General features: G+C 45.0%; 1 protein-coding gene across 2 annotated transcripts in view; it reads right to left on the reverse strand.

Annotated features, from left to right (window-relative positions):
• The window catches only part of DOCK11 (dedicator of cytokinesis 11), a 981167-nt gene that overhangs the window by 665360 nt on the left and 298135 nt on the right, over window positions 1–17672 (reverse strand). For both annotated transcript variants that reach the window (XM_063937505.1, XM_063937504.1), the window contains exons 14-15: window positions 11742–11824; window positions 11525–11647 (exon numbers count right to left, since the gene is read on the reverse strand). In XM_063937505.1, coding sequence (XP_063793575.1) covers window positions 11525–11647; window positions 11742–11824 — 206 coding nt within the window. The remainder of the gene's footprint in view (window positions 1–11524; window positions 11648–11741; window positions 11825–17672) is intronic.

Raw genomic sequence — 17672 nt, forward strand, 5'->3', positions numbered from 1 at the left:
AATTCATATGTTCAAAACTCAGATGATTAGATTGTCTCAGTCAACACCCAGTAATGTGATCAACATTTTTTTAAACACTACTTTTACACACATAATACTGTATAATTTACACCCATGACATAATTACATTCTTACATGCTGCTTTTGCACACAAGGTACTATAAGGCTTTTGCACACATAATACTATGGTATTCGCATCACATAATACTATGGCATTCACATCAGTGCTTCTAACAAATCATATAAAGCACGCTGCTACTTTTCCTTCCCAGTAGATATCACTGGAAACACTGTTGCAGATTGTATATATCTGAATTTTTAATGTAGCCAATCCTTACTATCTGTAAGTGTAATCCTCTTTACAGATGATACAAATGTTGCCAGTTCTGTAGCTTCTATTGCAAATGATACACATGCAGTCAGATCCTACTAACTATCAATGCAACACTGACCACAGTCTTCCAAAAGTTAATAAGATGGCATAGAACAGCTACAAGCCTAAATTATGGTTTCACAAATGCTTAAAACACATTTAACCATCAGCATAAGATGTACTACCCACTGTTGGCTGAAGTTACCGTGATAACAGTTCAATCTGCCACGCTGGTCTGTTGTTATGTCCTGACTCACAGTCAGCTGAGAGTTAATAACACGACCTGTAACAAATGTTAACGATTCCCACAAGGTACAAAAATTGTGCTGATTTTAGACAGCATTGGATAATACAACACAGATCATAGTCTTCAAAAGGATTTAATTAATAGATTAACATGAAATAAATGGAAAAATAAGAATTTACTTACCGATAATTCTATTTCTCATAGTCCGTAGTGGATGCTGGGGACTCCGTAAGGACCATGGGGAATAGCGGCTCCGCAGGAGACTGGGCACATCTAAAGAAAGCTTTAGGACTAACTGGTGTGCACTGGCTCCTCCCCCTATGACCCTCCTCCAAGCCTCAGTTAGGATACTGTGCCCGGACGAGCGTACACAATAAGGAAGGATTTTGAATCCCGGGTAAGACTCATACCAGCCACACCAATCACACCGTATAACTTGTGATCTGAACCCAGTTAACAGTATGATAACAGAGGAGCCTCTGAAAAGATGGCTCCCAACAATAATAACCCGATTTTTGTAACAATAACTATGTACAAGTATTGCAGACAATCCGCACTTGGGATGGGCGCCCAGCATCCACTACGGACTATGAGAAATAGAATTATCGGTAAGTAAATTCTTATTTTCTCTAACGTCCTAAGTGGATGCTGGGGACTCCGTAAGGACCATGGGGATTATACCAAAGCTCCCAAACGGGCGGGAGAGTGCGGATGACTCTGCAGCACCGAATGAGAGAACTCCAGGTCCTCCTCAGCCAGGGTATCAAATTTGTAGAATTTAGCAAACGTGTTTGCCCCTGACCAAGTAGCTGCTCGGCAAAGTTGTAAAGCCGAGACCCCTCGGGCAGCCGCCCAAGATGAGCCCACTTTCCTTGTGGAACGGGCTTTTACAGATTTTAGCTGTGGCAGGCCTGCCACAGAATGTGCAAGCTGAATTGTACTACAAATCCAACGAGCAATAGTCTGCTTAGAAGCAGGAGCACCCAGCTTGTTGGGTGCATACAGGATAAACAGCGAGTCAGATTTCCTGACTCCAGCCGTCCTGGAAATATTTTCAGGGCCCTGACAACATCCAGCAACTTGGATTCCTCCAAGTCCCTAGTAGCCGCAGGCACCACAATAGGTTGGTTCAGGTGAAAACGCTGGAACCACCTTAGGGAGAAACTGAGGACGAGACCTCAATTCCGCCCTGTCCGAATGGAAAATCAGATAAGGGCTTTTACAGGATAAAGCCGCCAATTCTGACACGCGCCTGGCCCAGGCCAGGGCCAACAGCATGACCACTTTCCATGTGAGATATTTTAACTCCACAGATTTAAGTGGTTCAAACCAATGTGACTTTTGGAACCCAAACTACATTGAGATCCCAAATTGCCACTGGAGGCACAAAAGGAGGCTGTATATGCAGTACCCCTTTTACAAACGTCTAAACTTCAGGGACTGAAGCTAGTTCTTTTTTGGAAGAAAATTGACAGGGCCGAAATCTGAACCTTAATGGACCCCAATTTCAGGCCCATAGACACTCCTGTTTGCAGGAAATGTAGGAATCGACCCAGTTGAATTTCCTCCGTCGGGCCTTACTGGCCTCGCACTACGCAACATATTTTCGCCAATTGCGGTGATAATGTTTTTGCGGTTACATCCTTCCTGGCTTTAGATCAGGATATGGATGACTCCATCCGGAATGCCTTTTTTCCTTCAGGATCCAGTGTTCAACCGGCATGCTGTCAAACGCAGCCGCGGTAAGTCTTGGAACAGACAGGGTCCTTGCTGGAGCAGGTCCCTTCTTAGAGGTAGAGGCCACAGATCCTCCGTGAGCATCTCTTGAAGTTCCGGTTACCAAGTCCTTCTTGGCCAATCCGGAGCCACGAATATAGTGCTTTCTCCTCTCCATCTTATCAATCTCAGTACCTTGGGTATGAGAGGCAGAGGAGGGAACACATACACTGACTGGTACACCCACGGTGTTACCAGAGCGTCTACAACTATTGCCTGAGGGTCTCTTGACCTGGCGCAATACCTGTCGAGTTTTTTAATCATGTGGACGACTTCTGGGTGAAGTCCCCACTCTCCCGGGTGGAGGTCGTGCTGAGGAAGTCTGCTTCCCAGTTGTCCACTCCCGGAATGAATACTGTTGACAGTGCTATCACATGATTTTCCGCCCAGCGAAGAATCCCTGCAGCTTCTGCCATTGCCCTCCTGCTTCTTGTGCCACCCTGTCTGTTTACGTGGGTGACTGCCATGATGTTGTCCGACTGGATCAACACCGGCTGACCTTGAAGCAGAGGTCTTGCTAAGCTTAGAGCATTGTAAATGGCCCTTAGCTTCAGGATATTTATGTGAAGTGATGTATCCAGGCTTGACCCTAAGCCCTGGATATTCCTTCCCTGTGTGACTGCTCCCCAGCCTCGCAGGCTGGCATCCGTGGTCACCAGGACCCAGTCCTGAATGCCGAATCTGCGGCCCTCTAGAAGATGAGCACTCTGCAACCACCACAGGATGGATACCCTTGTCCTTGGTGACAGGGTTATCCGCTGATGCATCTGAAAATGCGACCCGGACCATTTGTCCAGTAGGTTCCACTGGAAAGTTCTTGCGTGGAATCTAACGAATGGGATTGCTTCGTAGGAAGCCACCATTTTTACCCAGAACCCTTGTGCATTGATGCACTGAGACTTGGTTCGGTTTTAGGAGGTTCCTGACTAGCTTGGATAACTCCCTGGCTTTCTCTTCCGGGAGAAACACCTTTTTTCTGGACTGTGTCCAGGAACATCCCTAGGAAACAGAAGACAAGTCGTCGGAACCAGCTGCGATTTTGGAATATTGAGAATCCAATCGTGCTGCCGCAACACTACCTGAGATAGTGCTACACCGACTTCCAACTGTTCCCTGGATCTTACCCTTATCAGGGAATCGTCCAAGTAAGGGATAACTAAAATTCCCTTCCTTCGAAGGGATATCATTTCGGCCATTACCTTGGTAAAGACCCGGGGTGCCGTGGATCATCCCTACGGCAGCGTCTGAACTGATAGTGACAGTTCTGTACCATAACCTGAGGTACCCTTGGTGAGAAGGGTAAATTTTGACATGAAGGTAAGCATCCTTGATGTCCCGAGACATCATGTAGTCCCCTTCTTCCAGGTTCGCAATCACTGCTCTGAGTGACTCAATCTTGAATTTGAACCTCTGTATGTAAGTGTTCAAAGATTTTAGAATTAGATTTAGAATCGGTCTCACCGAGCCGTCTGGCTTTGGTACCACAACAGTGTGGAATAATACCCCGTTCCCTGTTGCAGGAGGGGTACCTTGATTATCACCTGCTGGGAATACAGCTTGTGAATGGCTTCCAAAACTGCCTCCCTGTCAGAGGGAGACGTCGGTAAAGCCGACTTTTGGAAACGGCGAGGGGGAGACGTCTCGAATTCCAACATGTACCCTTGAGATATTACCTGAAGGATCCAGGGGTCTACTTGCGAGTGAGCCCACTGCACACTGAAATTCATTGAGAACGGGCCCCCACCGTGCCTGCGCTTGTAAGGCCCTAGCGTCATACTGAGGGCTTGGCAGAGGCGGGAAAGGGTTTCTGTTCCTGGGAACTGGCTAATCTCTTCAGCCTTTTACCTCTCCCTCTGTCACGAGCAGAAAAGAGGAACCTTTTGTCCGCTTGCCAACAAAGGACTGTGCCTGATAATACGGCGTCTTATTTTGAGAGGCGACCTGGGGTACAAACGTGGATTTCCCAGTTGTTGCCGTGGCCACCAGGTCTAAAAGACCGACCCCAAATGTCCCTTTTCAAAGGCAATACTTCCAAATGCCGTTTGGAATCCGCATCACCTGACCATTTTACTGGTAGAATTGGACAACGCACTTATACTTGATGCCAGTCGGCAAATATTCCGCTGTGCATCATGCATATATAGAAATGCATCTTTTAAATGCTCTATAGGCAATAATATACTATCCTTATCTAGAATATCAATATTTCCAGTCAGGGAATCCGACCATGCCAACCCAGCACTGCACCTCCAGGCTGAGGCGATTGCTGGTCGCAGTATAACACCAGTATGTGTGTGAATACATTTTTGGATACCCTCCTGCTTTCTATCAGCAGGATTCTTAAGGGCGGCCATCACATGAGAGGGTAGAGCCCTTGTTCTTACAAGCGTGTGAGCGCCTTATCCCCCCTAGGGGGTGTTTCCCAACGCACCCTAACCTCTGGCGGGAAAGGGTATACACCAATACTTTTTAAGAAATTATCAATTGTTATCGGGGGGAAACCCACGCATCATCACACACCTCATTTTATTTCTCAGATTCAGGAAAACTACAGGTAGTTTTTCCCTCACCGAACATAATACCCCTTTTTGGTGGTACTCGTATTATCAGAAATGTATAAAACATTTTCCATTGTCTCAATCATGTAACGTGTGGCCCTACTGGAAATCACGGTTGTCTCTTCACCGTCGACACAGGAGTCAGTATCCGTGTCGGCGTCTGTATCTGCCATCTGAGGTAACGGGCGCTTTAGAGCCCCTGACGGCCTATGAGACGTCTGGACAGGCACAAGCTGAGTAGCCGGCTGTCTCATGTCAACCACTGTTTTTTTATACAGAGCTGACACTGTCACGTAATTTTCAACAGTACATCCACTCAGGTGTCGACCCCCTAGGTGGTGACATCACTGTTACAGACACTCTGCTCCGTCTCCACATCATTTTTCTCCTCATACATGTCGACACAAACGTACCGACACACAGCACACACACAGGGAATGCTCCGATAGAGGACAGGACCCCACTAGCCCTTTGGGGAGACAGAGGGAGAGTATGCCAGCACACACCAGAGCGCTATATATATATATACAGGGATAACCTTATATAAGTGTTTTTCCCCTTATAGCTGCTGTATGTTTTAATACTGCGCCTAATTAGTGCCCCCCTCTCTTTTTTTAACCCTTTCTGTAGTGTAGTGACTGCAGGGAAGAGCCAGGGAGCTTCCCTCCAACTGAGCTGTGAGGGAAAATGGCGCCAGTGTGCTGAGGAGATAGGCTCCGCCCCCTTTTCGGCGGCCTTATCTCCCGTTTTTCTGTATATTCTGGCAGGGGTTAAATGCATCCATATAGCCCAGGAGCTATATGTGATGTATTTTTTGCCATGTAAGGTATTTTTATCATGTTTTATTGCGTCTCAGGGCGCCCCCCCCAGCGCCCTGCACCCTCAGTGATTGGAGTATGAAGTGTGCTGAGAGCAATGGCGCACAGCTGCAGTGCTGTGCGCTACCTTATTGAAGACAGGAACGTCTTCTGCCGCCGATTTTTCCGGACCTCTTCGCTCTTCTGGCTCTGTAAGGGGGCCGGCGGCGCGGCTCCGGGACCCATCCAGGCTGGGCCTGTGATCGTCCCTCTGGAGCTAATGTCCAGTAGCCAAGAAGCCCAATCCACTCTGCACGCAGGTGAGTTCGCTTCTTCTCCCCTTAGTCCCTCGATGCAGTGAGCCTGTTGCCAGCAGGTCTCACTGAAAATAACAAACCTAAACTAAAACTTTCACTAAGAAGCTCAGGAGAGCCCCTAGTGTGCACCCTTCTCGTCGGGCACAGAAATCTAACTGAGGCTTGGAGGAGGGTCATAGGGGGAGGAGCCAGTGCACACCAGTTAGTCCTAAAGCTTTCTTTAGATGTGCCCAGTCTCCTGCGGAGCCGCTATTCCCCATGGTCCTTACGGAGTCCCCAGCATCCACTTAGGACGTTAGAGAAACCTTATTTATAGTTTCACAAGCTCTTAGCATGGCACTCAACATATTTGGCCCGTATCTCTCAATTTAATCAGCAAAGAGTATGTTACCTGTTGCTGGTTCAAGATAGCGTGATCGTGTTTCAATCTGTACCCGCTGGTCTATTGTTATGACCTAATTAGGAATCAATTTAGAGTTAAATAACACAACCTGTAACAGATGTCAACAATTCCTACGAGGTACAAAGTGGTAATGATTTTAAGCAGTATTAGATATATATCAACCAATTACAAACACTTGAGCTGTGCGCATAATACAGATACGTTAGCTAATTCCTCTGCATTCAAACCTTTAGATGGGAAAGTAACGGACATCCGTCCGCTGTTTAATAGTGTTAGTTCAACAGCTGATTTTTAACATACACATAGTAACAGCAATACTTTCATAAATTTAAATACTAATTGCGGTATCTATTTTGCACTGATTATACCATGTATATATTAACAGCAATATTCTTATGAATATAAGCACCCAAAGACAATTTTATATAATCAGATTTAACACATTATATTTATACTCATAGTTATGCGTTTAGTTCCACTGTAATTCCACACAGCTTATAGCATATCCGAGTTTAACATAACATATATTCACAGCAGTGCCTATATATAGTTGCATGTACCGAATAGCATATACCAAAGCAGCTTTACTCAAAAAACTTTTTAAATTATACAGTTATCTGTGGGATACCATTTCCATGTAATTGTAAAACTGCCCCGAAGGCACTGATCAACAATGCCTCACTCCAGATTCAAATATCCTCTATCATGTTATATGATTTTCATCACTGGAAATTGTCATCAGTTATAACACAGCAGTCTACAAGATGTAAATTATTACCTGGGGTACCCCTTTGTTCCTATATTGCAGCAACAAAACGTATAGTGACCAGTGGAAAAATACCCACTATTTATCATTCACTGCTGCGTAAGGTGTTGCTTATCTTCCTCATGAAACAGTTGTTATGTTAATATATATAAAGAAATCGTGCTGATCATAGATGATCCTGATCAGTATAGAAAATAGACAGTCGGCTTGTTACGCACATGTCCCCATCTGCTGCCCAACATCTTTAAAGAGCGGATGAAGGGTGAGAGTAGGGCCAAGTACCAAGCCGTTTGAAATATAGCAGCAGTGTCACTCCATACCCCTGTATCAGGTGTTAGATGGACCCTGATACTTAACGCATTGCAGGGTCCAAATGCACCTGCAGGGAGGTGTAGACACTTAGGAAGAGATAAGAAACAGAGTTAATAAGTCACCGTGCTTGATGCTAATATCGGCGGTTGACTATCATCTGACCGTGGCTTCCTCCTGCAGTGAGGAACCGTTACCTTGTTTGTAAGGTCAATCTGGCTCTGATCTTACTACCTGGACGTACGTTTCACCACACTCGGGCTTGCTCACCAGTACAGTTTTTTGAGTAAAGCTGCTTTGGTATATGCTATTCGGTACATGCAACTATATATAGGCACTGCTGTGAATATATGTTATGTTAAACTCGGATATGCTATAAGCTGTGTGGAATTACAGTGGAACTAAACGCATAACTATGAGTATAAATATAATGTGTTAAATCTGATTATATAAAATTGTCTTTGGGTGCTTAGATTCATAAGAATATTGCTGTTAATATATACATGGTATAATCAGTCCAAAATAGATACCGCAATTAGTATTTAAATTTATGAAAGTATTGCTGTTACTATGTGTATGTTAAAAATCAGCTGTTGAACTAACACTATTAAACAGCGGACGGATGTCCGTTACTTTCCCATCTAAAGGTTTGAATGCAGAGGAATTAACTAACGTATCTGTATTATGCGCACAGCTCAAGTGTTTGTAATTGGTTGATATATATCTAATACTGCTTAAAATCATTACCACTTTGTACCTCGTAGGAATTGTTGACATCTGTTACAGGTTGTGTTATTTAACTCTAAATTGATTCCTAATTAGGTCATAACAATAGACCAGCGGGTACAGATTGAAACACGATCACGCTATCTTGAACCAGCAACAGGTAACATACTCTTTGCTGATTAAATTGAGAGATACGGGCCAAATATGTTGAGTGTCATGCTAAGAGCTTGTGAAACTATAAATAAGGTTTTCCATTTATTTCATGTTAATCTATTAATTAAATCCTTTTGAAGACTATGATCTGTGTTGTATTATCCAATGCTGTCTAAAATCAGCACCATTTTTGTACCTTGTGGGAATCGTTAACATTTGTTACAGGTCGTGTTATTAACTCTCAGCTGACTGTGAGTCAGGACATAACAACAGACCAGCGTGGCAGATTGAACTGTTATCACGGTAACTTCAGCCAACAGTGGGTAGTACATCTTATGCTGATGGTTAAATGTGTTTTAAGCATTTGTGAAACCATAATTTAGGCTTGTAGCTGTTCTATGCCATCTTATTAACTTTTGGAAGACTGTGGTCAGTGTTGCATTGATAGTTAGTAGGATCTGACTGCATGTGTATCATTTGCAATAGAAGCTACAGAACTGGCAACATTTGTATCATCTGTAAAGAGGATTACACTTACAGATAGTAAGGATTGGCTACATAAAAAATTCAGATACAGGTTGAGTATCCCTTATCCAAAATGCTTGGGACCAGAGGTATTTTGGATATCGGATGTTTCCGTATTTTGGAATAATTGCATACCATAATGAGATATCATGGCAATGGGACCCAAGTATAAGCACAGAATGCATTTATATTTCATGTACACTTTATACACACAGCCTGAAGGTAATTTTAGCCAATATTTTTAATAACTTTGTGCATTAAACAAAGTATGTGTACATTCACACAATTCATTTATGTTTCATATACACCTTATACACACAGCCTGAAGGTCATTTAATACAATATTTTTAATAACTTTGTGTATTAAACAAAGTTTGTGTACATTGAGCCATCAGAAAACAAGGGTTTCACTATCTCACTCACTCAAAAAATTCCGTATTTTGGAATATTCCGTATTTCGGAATATTTGGATATGGGATACTCAACCTGTATATACAATCTGCAACAGTGTTTCCAGTGATATCTACTGGGAAGGAAAAGTAGCAGCGTGCTTTATTTGATTTGTTAGAAGCACTGATGTGAATGCCATAGTATTATGTGATGCGAATACCATAGTATTATGTGTGCAAAAGCCTTATAGTACCATGTGTGCAAAAGCAGCATGTAAGAATGGGGTGTGGCTCGTTTTATCGACAGTGTCTAGGTCGACAATGTTTAGGTCGACCACTATAGGTCGACAGTCACTAGGTCGACATGGATGGAAGGTCGACAGGGTTTCTAGGTCGACATGTGCTAGGTCGACAGGTCTAAAGGTCGACATGAGGTTTTGTGTTTTTTTTGGTGTCGTTTTCTTCGTAAAGTGACCGGGATCCCAAATTAGTGCACCGCTTCGCTCGCCATGCTTCAGGCATGGTGCCTTCGCTCCGCTACCGCTTCGCTCGGCACACTTTACCGTTCCAATCGTAGTCCACGTGGATCGTTAAGTATGAAAAAATCCACACAAAAAAATGTGAAAAACTCATGTCGACCTTTAGACCTGTCGACCTAGCACATGTCGACCTAGAAACCCTGTCGACCTTCCATCCATGTCGACCTAGTGACTGTCAACCTATAGTGGTCGACCTAAACATTGTCGACCTAGACACTGTCGATCTTCAGACCGGATCCCGTAAGAATGTAATTATATCATGGGTGTAAATTTTACAGTATTATGTGTGTAAAAGTAGTGTTTAAAAAAATTTTGATCACATTACTGGGTGTTGGCTGAGACAATCTAATCATCTGAGTTTTGAACATATGAATTTAATACAGCTTAGAAAGATTTTTTTCACACTCAATACTAGTCACCACATTTATGAATTATTAAAATAGCCATTTGCTTATGAATTTTTGGGGAAGAGTGTCAATGTATGTGACAGCTATGAATTACATTTTCACCCCCTTTATTTTAAAGAAAGTCATTAAAAGTTACGTTTGAAATCACTAATCATATCAATTTAAAATTAATTTATTTAAAAGAGTGCTCCAAAAAAGGCAATCCCTGTTTTTTTCCGGCAACTGCCGGTTTTTTTGTGTGTCTATCAGGTCTAAATGTGATTGTTGGAGCACCTCCAGCTCAATAAACCCAAATTATCATGGGAAAATTATTAGTTAGCTGGTTTATTAGTATGTAATAATCTATTTGGTTTCGGTGCGGGGTATATTACATTTTTACAAAAATTCTGCCAAAGAAAGATTTGGTGACACTGAAAACCTTATAACTCAGGTGTGATAACTGTACAATGACTATCAATACAATGGTGATGGCATTTATTGTGAGAATGTAAGAATAGGTCGTATATTTTGGAGTGAATGAATTATGTCAAGGTTGCCATTCTTTACTACTAAACCTATAAACAATAAAAAACATTAGCTACAAAAAGCAAAGACTCACAATAATCAACTTTATGCAATATGATTTAGACTAGCTGAGAACATGCAGTTGTTTCAGAGACAGCTGTCTGCTAGTGTGACTTCTATACTTACATCTGACAATGTTGCTCAGCTAAGACATCACATTCCGTACAGCTCTGATCCACTGCCATATCATACCTCAGGTGATGTCCGTCTTACCGAGACCTCCAACTCTACGCCTCACGTACTTACATGAGGAGGCAATGGTATAACTACAGTCTGATTCTAATTAGTAGGTAGATACTACCATCCTGTTAGATGAGTGGTTATCCCTTGCAGTTAATCCCCCAGGTGCCTAGATGTTGTACTGCACTTGTACATAATAAACATACTCAGAAAGTACAGAAACACCAAGACTGCCATCAGAACAAAAATAACGTTCAATATGCCCTTGGCTAAGCGGCAAAGGGCCAAACCCAACTGCCTGACGGGACACATACGGCCCGCGGGTCATGTTTTGCTTATATCTTTTCTAACTACTTTTGAGAATGCGGCTCATACCTTTTAATATGTATTATTATTATTTTTTTAAAGGGCTATCACATTTAAGAAATTGTGAAGAAACAGCAAAATCAAAGTCTGCACTGAGGGTGGTGACTTGTAAATACTACAAAGACCTACTTCCTATATTCTGCCAGTAGCTTGAGGATGTCTTCATTGGAAAGTTTGCTGCTGTCTTGTTTATATAAAGGAGAGAATTTCCCTTCAGTGTCCAAGGTACCCTGTGTGTCCTTAAATACTGGTCTGGAAAGGAGAATAATCCAAAGAGAATAAATTAGCACCTACAACTGTGTTAAAAAAAGGAAGAAATTCCAAGTAAAATAGGAATGTACAGCACCTTGCAGCCCAAGCAAACGGCATTCTGTACTGACCCAGCCGCAGGCAAACTTGTCTGGCAATTTTGTGCACTTTTTGCGCTGTCTACAGAAAAGGAAAGATAGAATATTGAACTAACCAGATGGATGTAAGGACGTTTCTGCATACAGACCTTTATTTCAAACCTACTTTATTGCTGTTGGTGTATTTTGATGGGATGTAGTCACCATCCCGGTGGTCAGGATCCCAGCAGTCAGCATACCGACGCCGGCTGCCAGAATGCTGGCAGCGGACCGAAGACTATTCCCACTCGTGGTTATCCACAACACCCACAGAGTGGGAATAGAACCTGTGGCGAGACCGAGCATGGCAAGCACACTGAGCCCACTAAGGGGCTTTATTGCGCTCGGTCCCCCTGCCGACATTCTGGCGTTTGGGATCCCGGCGTCGGTATGCTGACCGCCAGAATCCCGGCCACCGGTAACCCATACCCAAGGCACTTTGATACCCTGACAATGACTTGATAAAGTATTCACATTAAAATGAGTCCTGTACTGCTCTGCTGTTTTCTGCCTACATTGATGGTGACTTAGGGCCCATTGAGGCTTCATATAGTGAGTTTTAGTGAATTGCTCCCTAGCCGACATACGCAGCCTTGCACACCTTGATTTTGAGTTGAAAAACGGTCGGAAAGATGGTCCGCAACACAGCAAGGGCTCGCTCTCATGGGACACTTTGGTAAGCATTTATCTTATTCTGGTATGAAGGAGACATTATAAACCCACTCTGAAAATGCTCCATCCTCGGAGATCATTAATCCTGATGCGTGCATGTCTCTGCTTATACGGCCTGTAACCTACAAGTTAGGGTGAAACGCTGTGGGATGGGGTGCTGTCCTTAGGTCTGACACACTGCTGCCTATGTGCAAAACACAAGCATGCAGGCACCATCATCTTCTCATTGAGTTCTGGTATCCTTACTATTTACACCAGTGAGCACAGCATCTCATATCTAGGGGGTTCAACATGTGACTGTCTAGCTGTTGTGGAACTACATATCTCAGCATGACCTGACAGTTTTAGCATTACCTAATAGCACAAATGTGTCAGGGCATGCTGGGATGTGTAGTTCCACTGCAGCTGGATTGCCACATGTGGAGCACCCCTGCAATATAACGTTTATATGAAGAGTAGTAGATTGGGCAGAAACAGTGATTGGATACTGTGCAACATGTAATCACCAATGACATTAGCCACAGGGCAGCATTGATTTCAAACACAGATCTACCAAACACTGCACATACATGTACATTATTCTGTGATACCAGGGGGCTGGGGGTCACGGCGCACGCTGTCTATGCAGACACTAGCGCCGTGCTGGTTGCCATGCAGCGGCTGGGGACATGGCACATGCTGTCTATGCAGACAGCAGAGCCATGTCTGGTGCCTGGAAACGCCGGAGGCTGGGGGCAGCACAGCAGCTTCCAGATTGCAGGACTTGCCCCCGGCGAGACGCTCCGGAGCACCGGTCTGCAGTGATTCCCGGCACTTGGCAATAACATCAACTTTAAGCGCTTGAACACAAGACACTGCATCCGGGTGCAGTGTAAACGGTGCCGATTCGGGAATATCACGGATCGGCACTGCGGTATAAACGGGTGGAGACCCGGGTCTGACCCGGCTTGGAACCGTGGTGGTAATTCCAAGTTGATCGCAGCAGGAATTTTGTTAGCAGTTGGGCAAAACCATGTGCACTGCAGGGGAGGCAGATATAACATGTGCAGAAAGAGTTAGATTTGGGTGGGTTATTTTGTTTCTGAGCAGGGTAAATATTGGCTGCTTTATATTTACACTGCAAATTAATTGCAGATTGAACACACCACACCCAAATCTAACTCTCTCTGCACATGTTAAATCTGCCTCCCCTGCAGTGCACATGGTTTTGCCCAACTGCTAACAAAAATCCTGCTGCGATCAACTTGGAATTACCCCTCGTGTTTGAAATCCTGGGTCAGATCCAGGATTTTGGTGTAAAAATAAGATTTTAAACCTACCGGTAAATCTATTTCTCCTAGTCCGTGGAGGATGCCGGGGACTCCGTAAGGACCATGGGGGGTATAGACGGGCTCCGCAGGAGATAGGGCACCTAAAAACGACTTTGACTATGGGTGTGCACTGGCTCCTCCCTCTATGCCCCTCCTCCAGACCTCAGTTAGGGAACTGTGCCCAGAGGAGATGGACAATACAAGGCAGGATTTAGCAATCCAAGGGCAAGATTCATACCAGCCCACACCAATCATACCATGTAACCTGGAACATACATAACCAGTTAACAGTATGAACAAAAACAACAGTAACGGTCCAAGACCGATGTCAACTGTAACATAACCCTTATGTAAGCAACAACTATATACAAGTCTTGCAGTCCCAGTTTCCGCACTGGGACGGGCGCCCAGCATCCTCTACGGACTAGGAGAAATAGATTTACCGGTAGGTTTAAAATCTTATTTTTTCTTACGTCCTAGAGGATGCTGGGGACTCCGTAAGCACCATGGGGTTTATACCAAAGCATCCAATCGGGCGGGAGAGTGCGGACGACTCTGCAGCACCGACTGAGCAAACGCTAGGTCCTCATCAGCCAGGGTATCAAACTTGTAGAATTTAGCAAAAGTGTTTGACGCCGACCAAGTCGCCGCTCAGCAAAGTTGTAAAGCCGAGACGCCTCGGGCAGCCGCCCAAGAAGAGCCCACCTTCCTAGTGGAATGGGCCTTAACCGAATTTGGTACCGGCAATCCAGCCGTAGAGTGAGCCTGCTGAATCGTATTACAGATCCAGCGAGCAATAGTCTGCTTTGAAGCAGGAGCGCCAATATTATTGGCCGCATACAGGACAAACAGAGCCTCTGTTTTTCTAATTTTAGCCGTCCTGGCTACATAAATTTTTAAGGCCCTGGCTACGTCCAGGGATCTGGAATCCTCCAGGTCACCTGTAGCCACAGGCACCACAATAGGTTGATTCATATGGAACGACGAAACCACTTTAGGCAAAAATTGCGGACGTGTCCTCAATTCAGCTCGATCCACATGAAAAATCAAGTAGGGGCTCTTGTGTGACAAAGCCGCCAATTCTGACACTCGCCTTGCTGATGCTAAGGCCAACAACATGACCACCTTCCAAGTAAGAAATTTCAACTCAACTTTGTTAAGCGGTTCAAACCAGTGTGATTTTAGGAACTGCAACACCACGTTCAGGTCCCATGGTGCCACTGGAGGCACAAAAGGGGGCTGGATGTGCAGCACTCCCTTTACAAACGTCTGGACTTCTGGAAGAGAAGCCAATTCCTTCTGAAAGAAAATCGAGAGGGCCGAAATCTGTACCTTAACCGAACCCAATTTCAGGCCCATATCCACTCCTGTCTGTAGGAAGTGGAGAAGACGACCCAGATGAAAATCTTCCATAGGTGCATTCTTGGTCTCACACCAAGACACATACTTTCGCCAGATACGGTGATAATGTTTTACCGTTACCTCCTTCCTAGCCTTTATTAAAGTAGGGATGACCTCTTCCGGAATCCCCTTTTTCGCTAGGATTCGGCGTTCAACCGCCATGCCGTCAAACGTAACCGCGGTAAGTCTTGAAATACACAGGGCCCCTGCTGCAACAGGTCTTCCCTCAGAGGAAGAGGCCAGGGGTCTCCTGTGAGCATCTCTTGTAGATCCGAGTACCAGGCCCTTCGAGGTCGGTCTGGGACAACGAGTATCGTCTGTACTCTCCTTCGTCTTATGATCCTCAACACTTTCGTGATAAGAGGAAAAGGAGGAAACACGTAGACCGATTCGAACACCTACGGTGTTACCAGTGCGTCTACTGCTACCGCCTGAGGATCCCGAGACCTGGCGCAATACCTCCGAAGTTTTTTGTTGAGGCGTGACGCCATCATGTCTATTTGAGGAGTTCCCCAAAGACGTGTTACGTGTGCAAAGACTTCTTGATGAAGTCCCCACTCTCCTGGATGGAGATCGTGTCTGCTGAGGAAGTCTGCTTCCCAGTTGTCCACTCCCGGAATGAAGACAGCGGACAGAGCGCTTACTTAATTTTCGCCCAGCGAAGGATCCTTGTGGCTTCCGCCATCGCGACTCTGTTTCTTGTCCCGCCTTGGCGGTTCACATGAGCCACTGCTGTGACATTGTCTGATTGAATCAGAACCGGTAGGTTTCGAAGAAAACTCTCCGCCTGTCGAAGGCCGTTGTAAATGGCCCTGAGTTCCAACACATTGATGTGTAGACAGGACTCCTGGCCTGACCAAAGACCCTGAAAAGTCTTTCCCTGTGTGACCGCTCCCCATCCTCGGAGGCTCGCGTCCGTGGTAACCAGGATCCAGTCCTGAATCCCGAACCGGCGACCCTCCAGCAGGTGAGCACTTTGCAACCTCCACAGGAGGGACACTCTGGTTCCTGGGGACAGAGTTATTTTCCGATGTAAGTGTATATGGGACCCGGACCACTTGTCCAGAAGGTCCCATTGAAAAGTCCTTGCATGGAACCTTCCGAAAGGGAATGGCCTCGTAGGCCGCCACCATTTTCCCCAGAACTCGAGTGCATTGGTGAACTGACACCCTTTTCGGTTTTAGCAAGTCTCTGACCATGTTCTGAACGTCTTGGGCTTTCTCTATTGGGAGGAAGACCTTCATTTGTTCCGTATCCAGTATCATACCTAGGAACGATAGTCGAGTTGTCGGAATCAACTGTGACTTCGGTAGATTTAGAATCCAACCGTGTTGCTGGAGCACTCTCAGAGAGAGCGCCACACTGCTCAGCAATTTCTCCCTTGATCTCGCTTTTATCAGGAGATCGTCCAAGTATGGGATAATTGTGACTCCATGCTTGCGCAGGACCACCATCATTTCCGCCATTATCTTGGTGAAAATCCTCGGGGCTGTGGAAAGTCCAAACGGCAACGTCTGAAATTGGTAATGACAATCCTGTACAGCGAATCTCAGGTATTCCTGATGGGGGGCATATATGGGGACATGAAGGTATGCATCCTTTATGTTTGCTCTGAGAGATTCCATTTTGAATTTGAATCTTTTTATGTACAGGTTTAGGGATTTTAGATTCAAAATAGGTCTGACCGAACCGTCCGGTTTCGGGACCACAAATAGGGTTGAATAGTAACCTCTTCCCTGCTGGTGCAGGGGAATCTTGATTATCACTTGCTGTATACACAGCGTTTGAATTGCAGCTAACACTACATCCCTTTCCGATGTGGAAGCTGGTAGGGCCGATTTGAAAAATCGGCTCGGGGGCACCTCCTCGAATTCCAATTTGTAACCCTGGGAAACTATTTCCAACACCCAGGGATTCAGGTCCGAACTGACACAGGCCTGACTGAAAAGTCGAAGACATGCCCACACCGGTGCGGACTCCCTCAGGGGAGCCCCAGCGTCATGCTGTGGTTTTTGAAGGATCCGGGGAGGACTTTTGTTCCTGGGCACCTGCCGAAGCAGGTGCTCTCTTGCCTCTGCCCTTACCTCTGGCGAGGAAAGAGGATCCCCAACCTCTTTTGGACTTGTGCGACCGAAAGGACTGCATCTGATAGGGTGTTGCTTTCTTTTGCTGTTGGGGAATATATGGTAAAAAATTTGATTTACCTGCTGTAGCTGTGGAAACCAGGTCCGTCAGCCCATCCCCAAACAATACATCACCCTTATAGGGTAGTACTTCCATATGTTTTTTGGAATCCGCATCACCCATCCATTGGCGAGTCCATAAGGATCTTCTCGCTGAGATAGACATGGCATTGGCCCTAGAAGCTAGCAATCCAATGTCCCTTTGAGCATCCCTTATAAATAAGACTGCGTCTTTTATATGGGCTAGAGTTAGGAATATAGTATCCTTATCCATAGTATCAAATTGATCTGTCAGCTCATCTGTACAAGCTGCAATTGCGCTACA

This window comes from Pseudophryne corroboree, chromosome 8 (assembly GCF_028390025.1).
Source record: "Pseudophryne corroboree isolate aPseCor3 chromosome 8, aPseCor3.hap2, whole genome shotgun sequence".
NCBI classification, from domain to species: Eukaryota; Metazoa; Chordata; class Amphibia; order Anura; family Myobatrachidae; genus Pseudophryne; species Pseudophryne corroboree.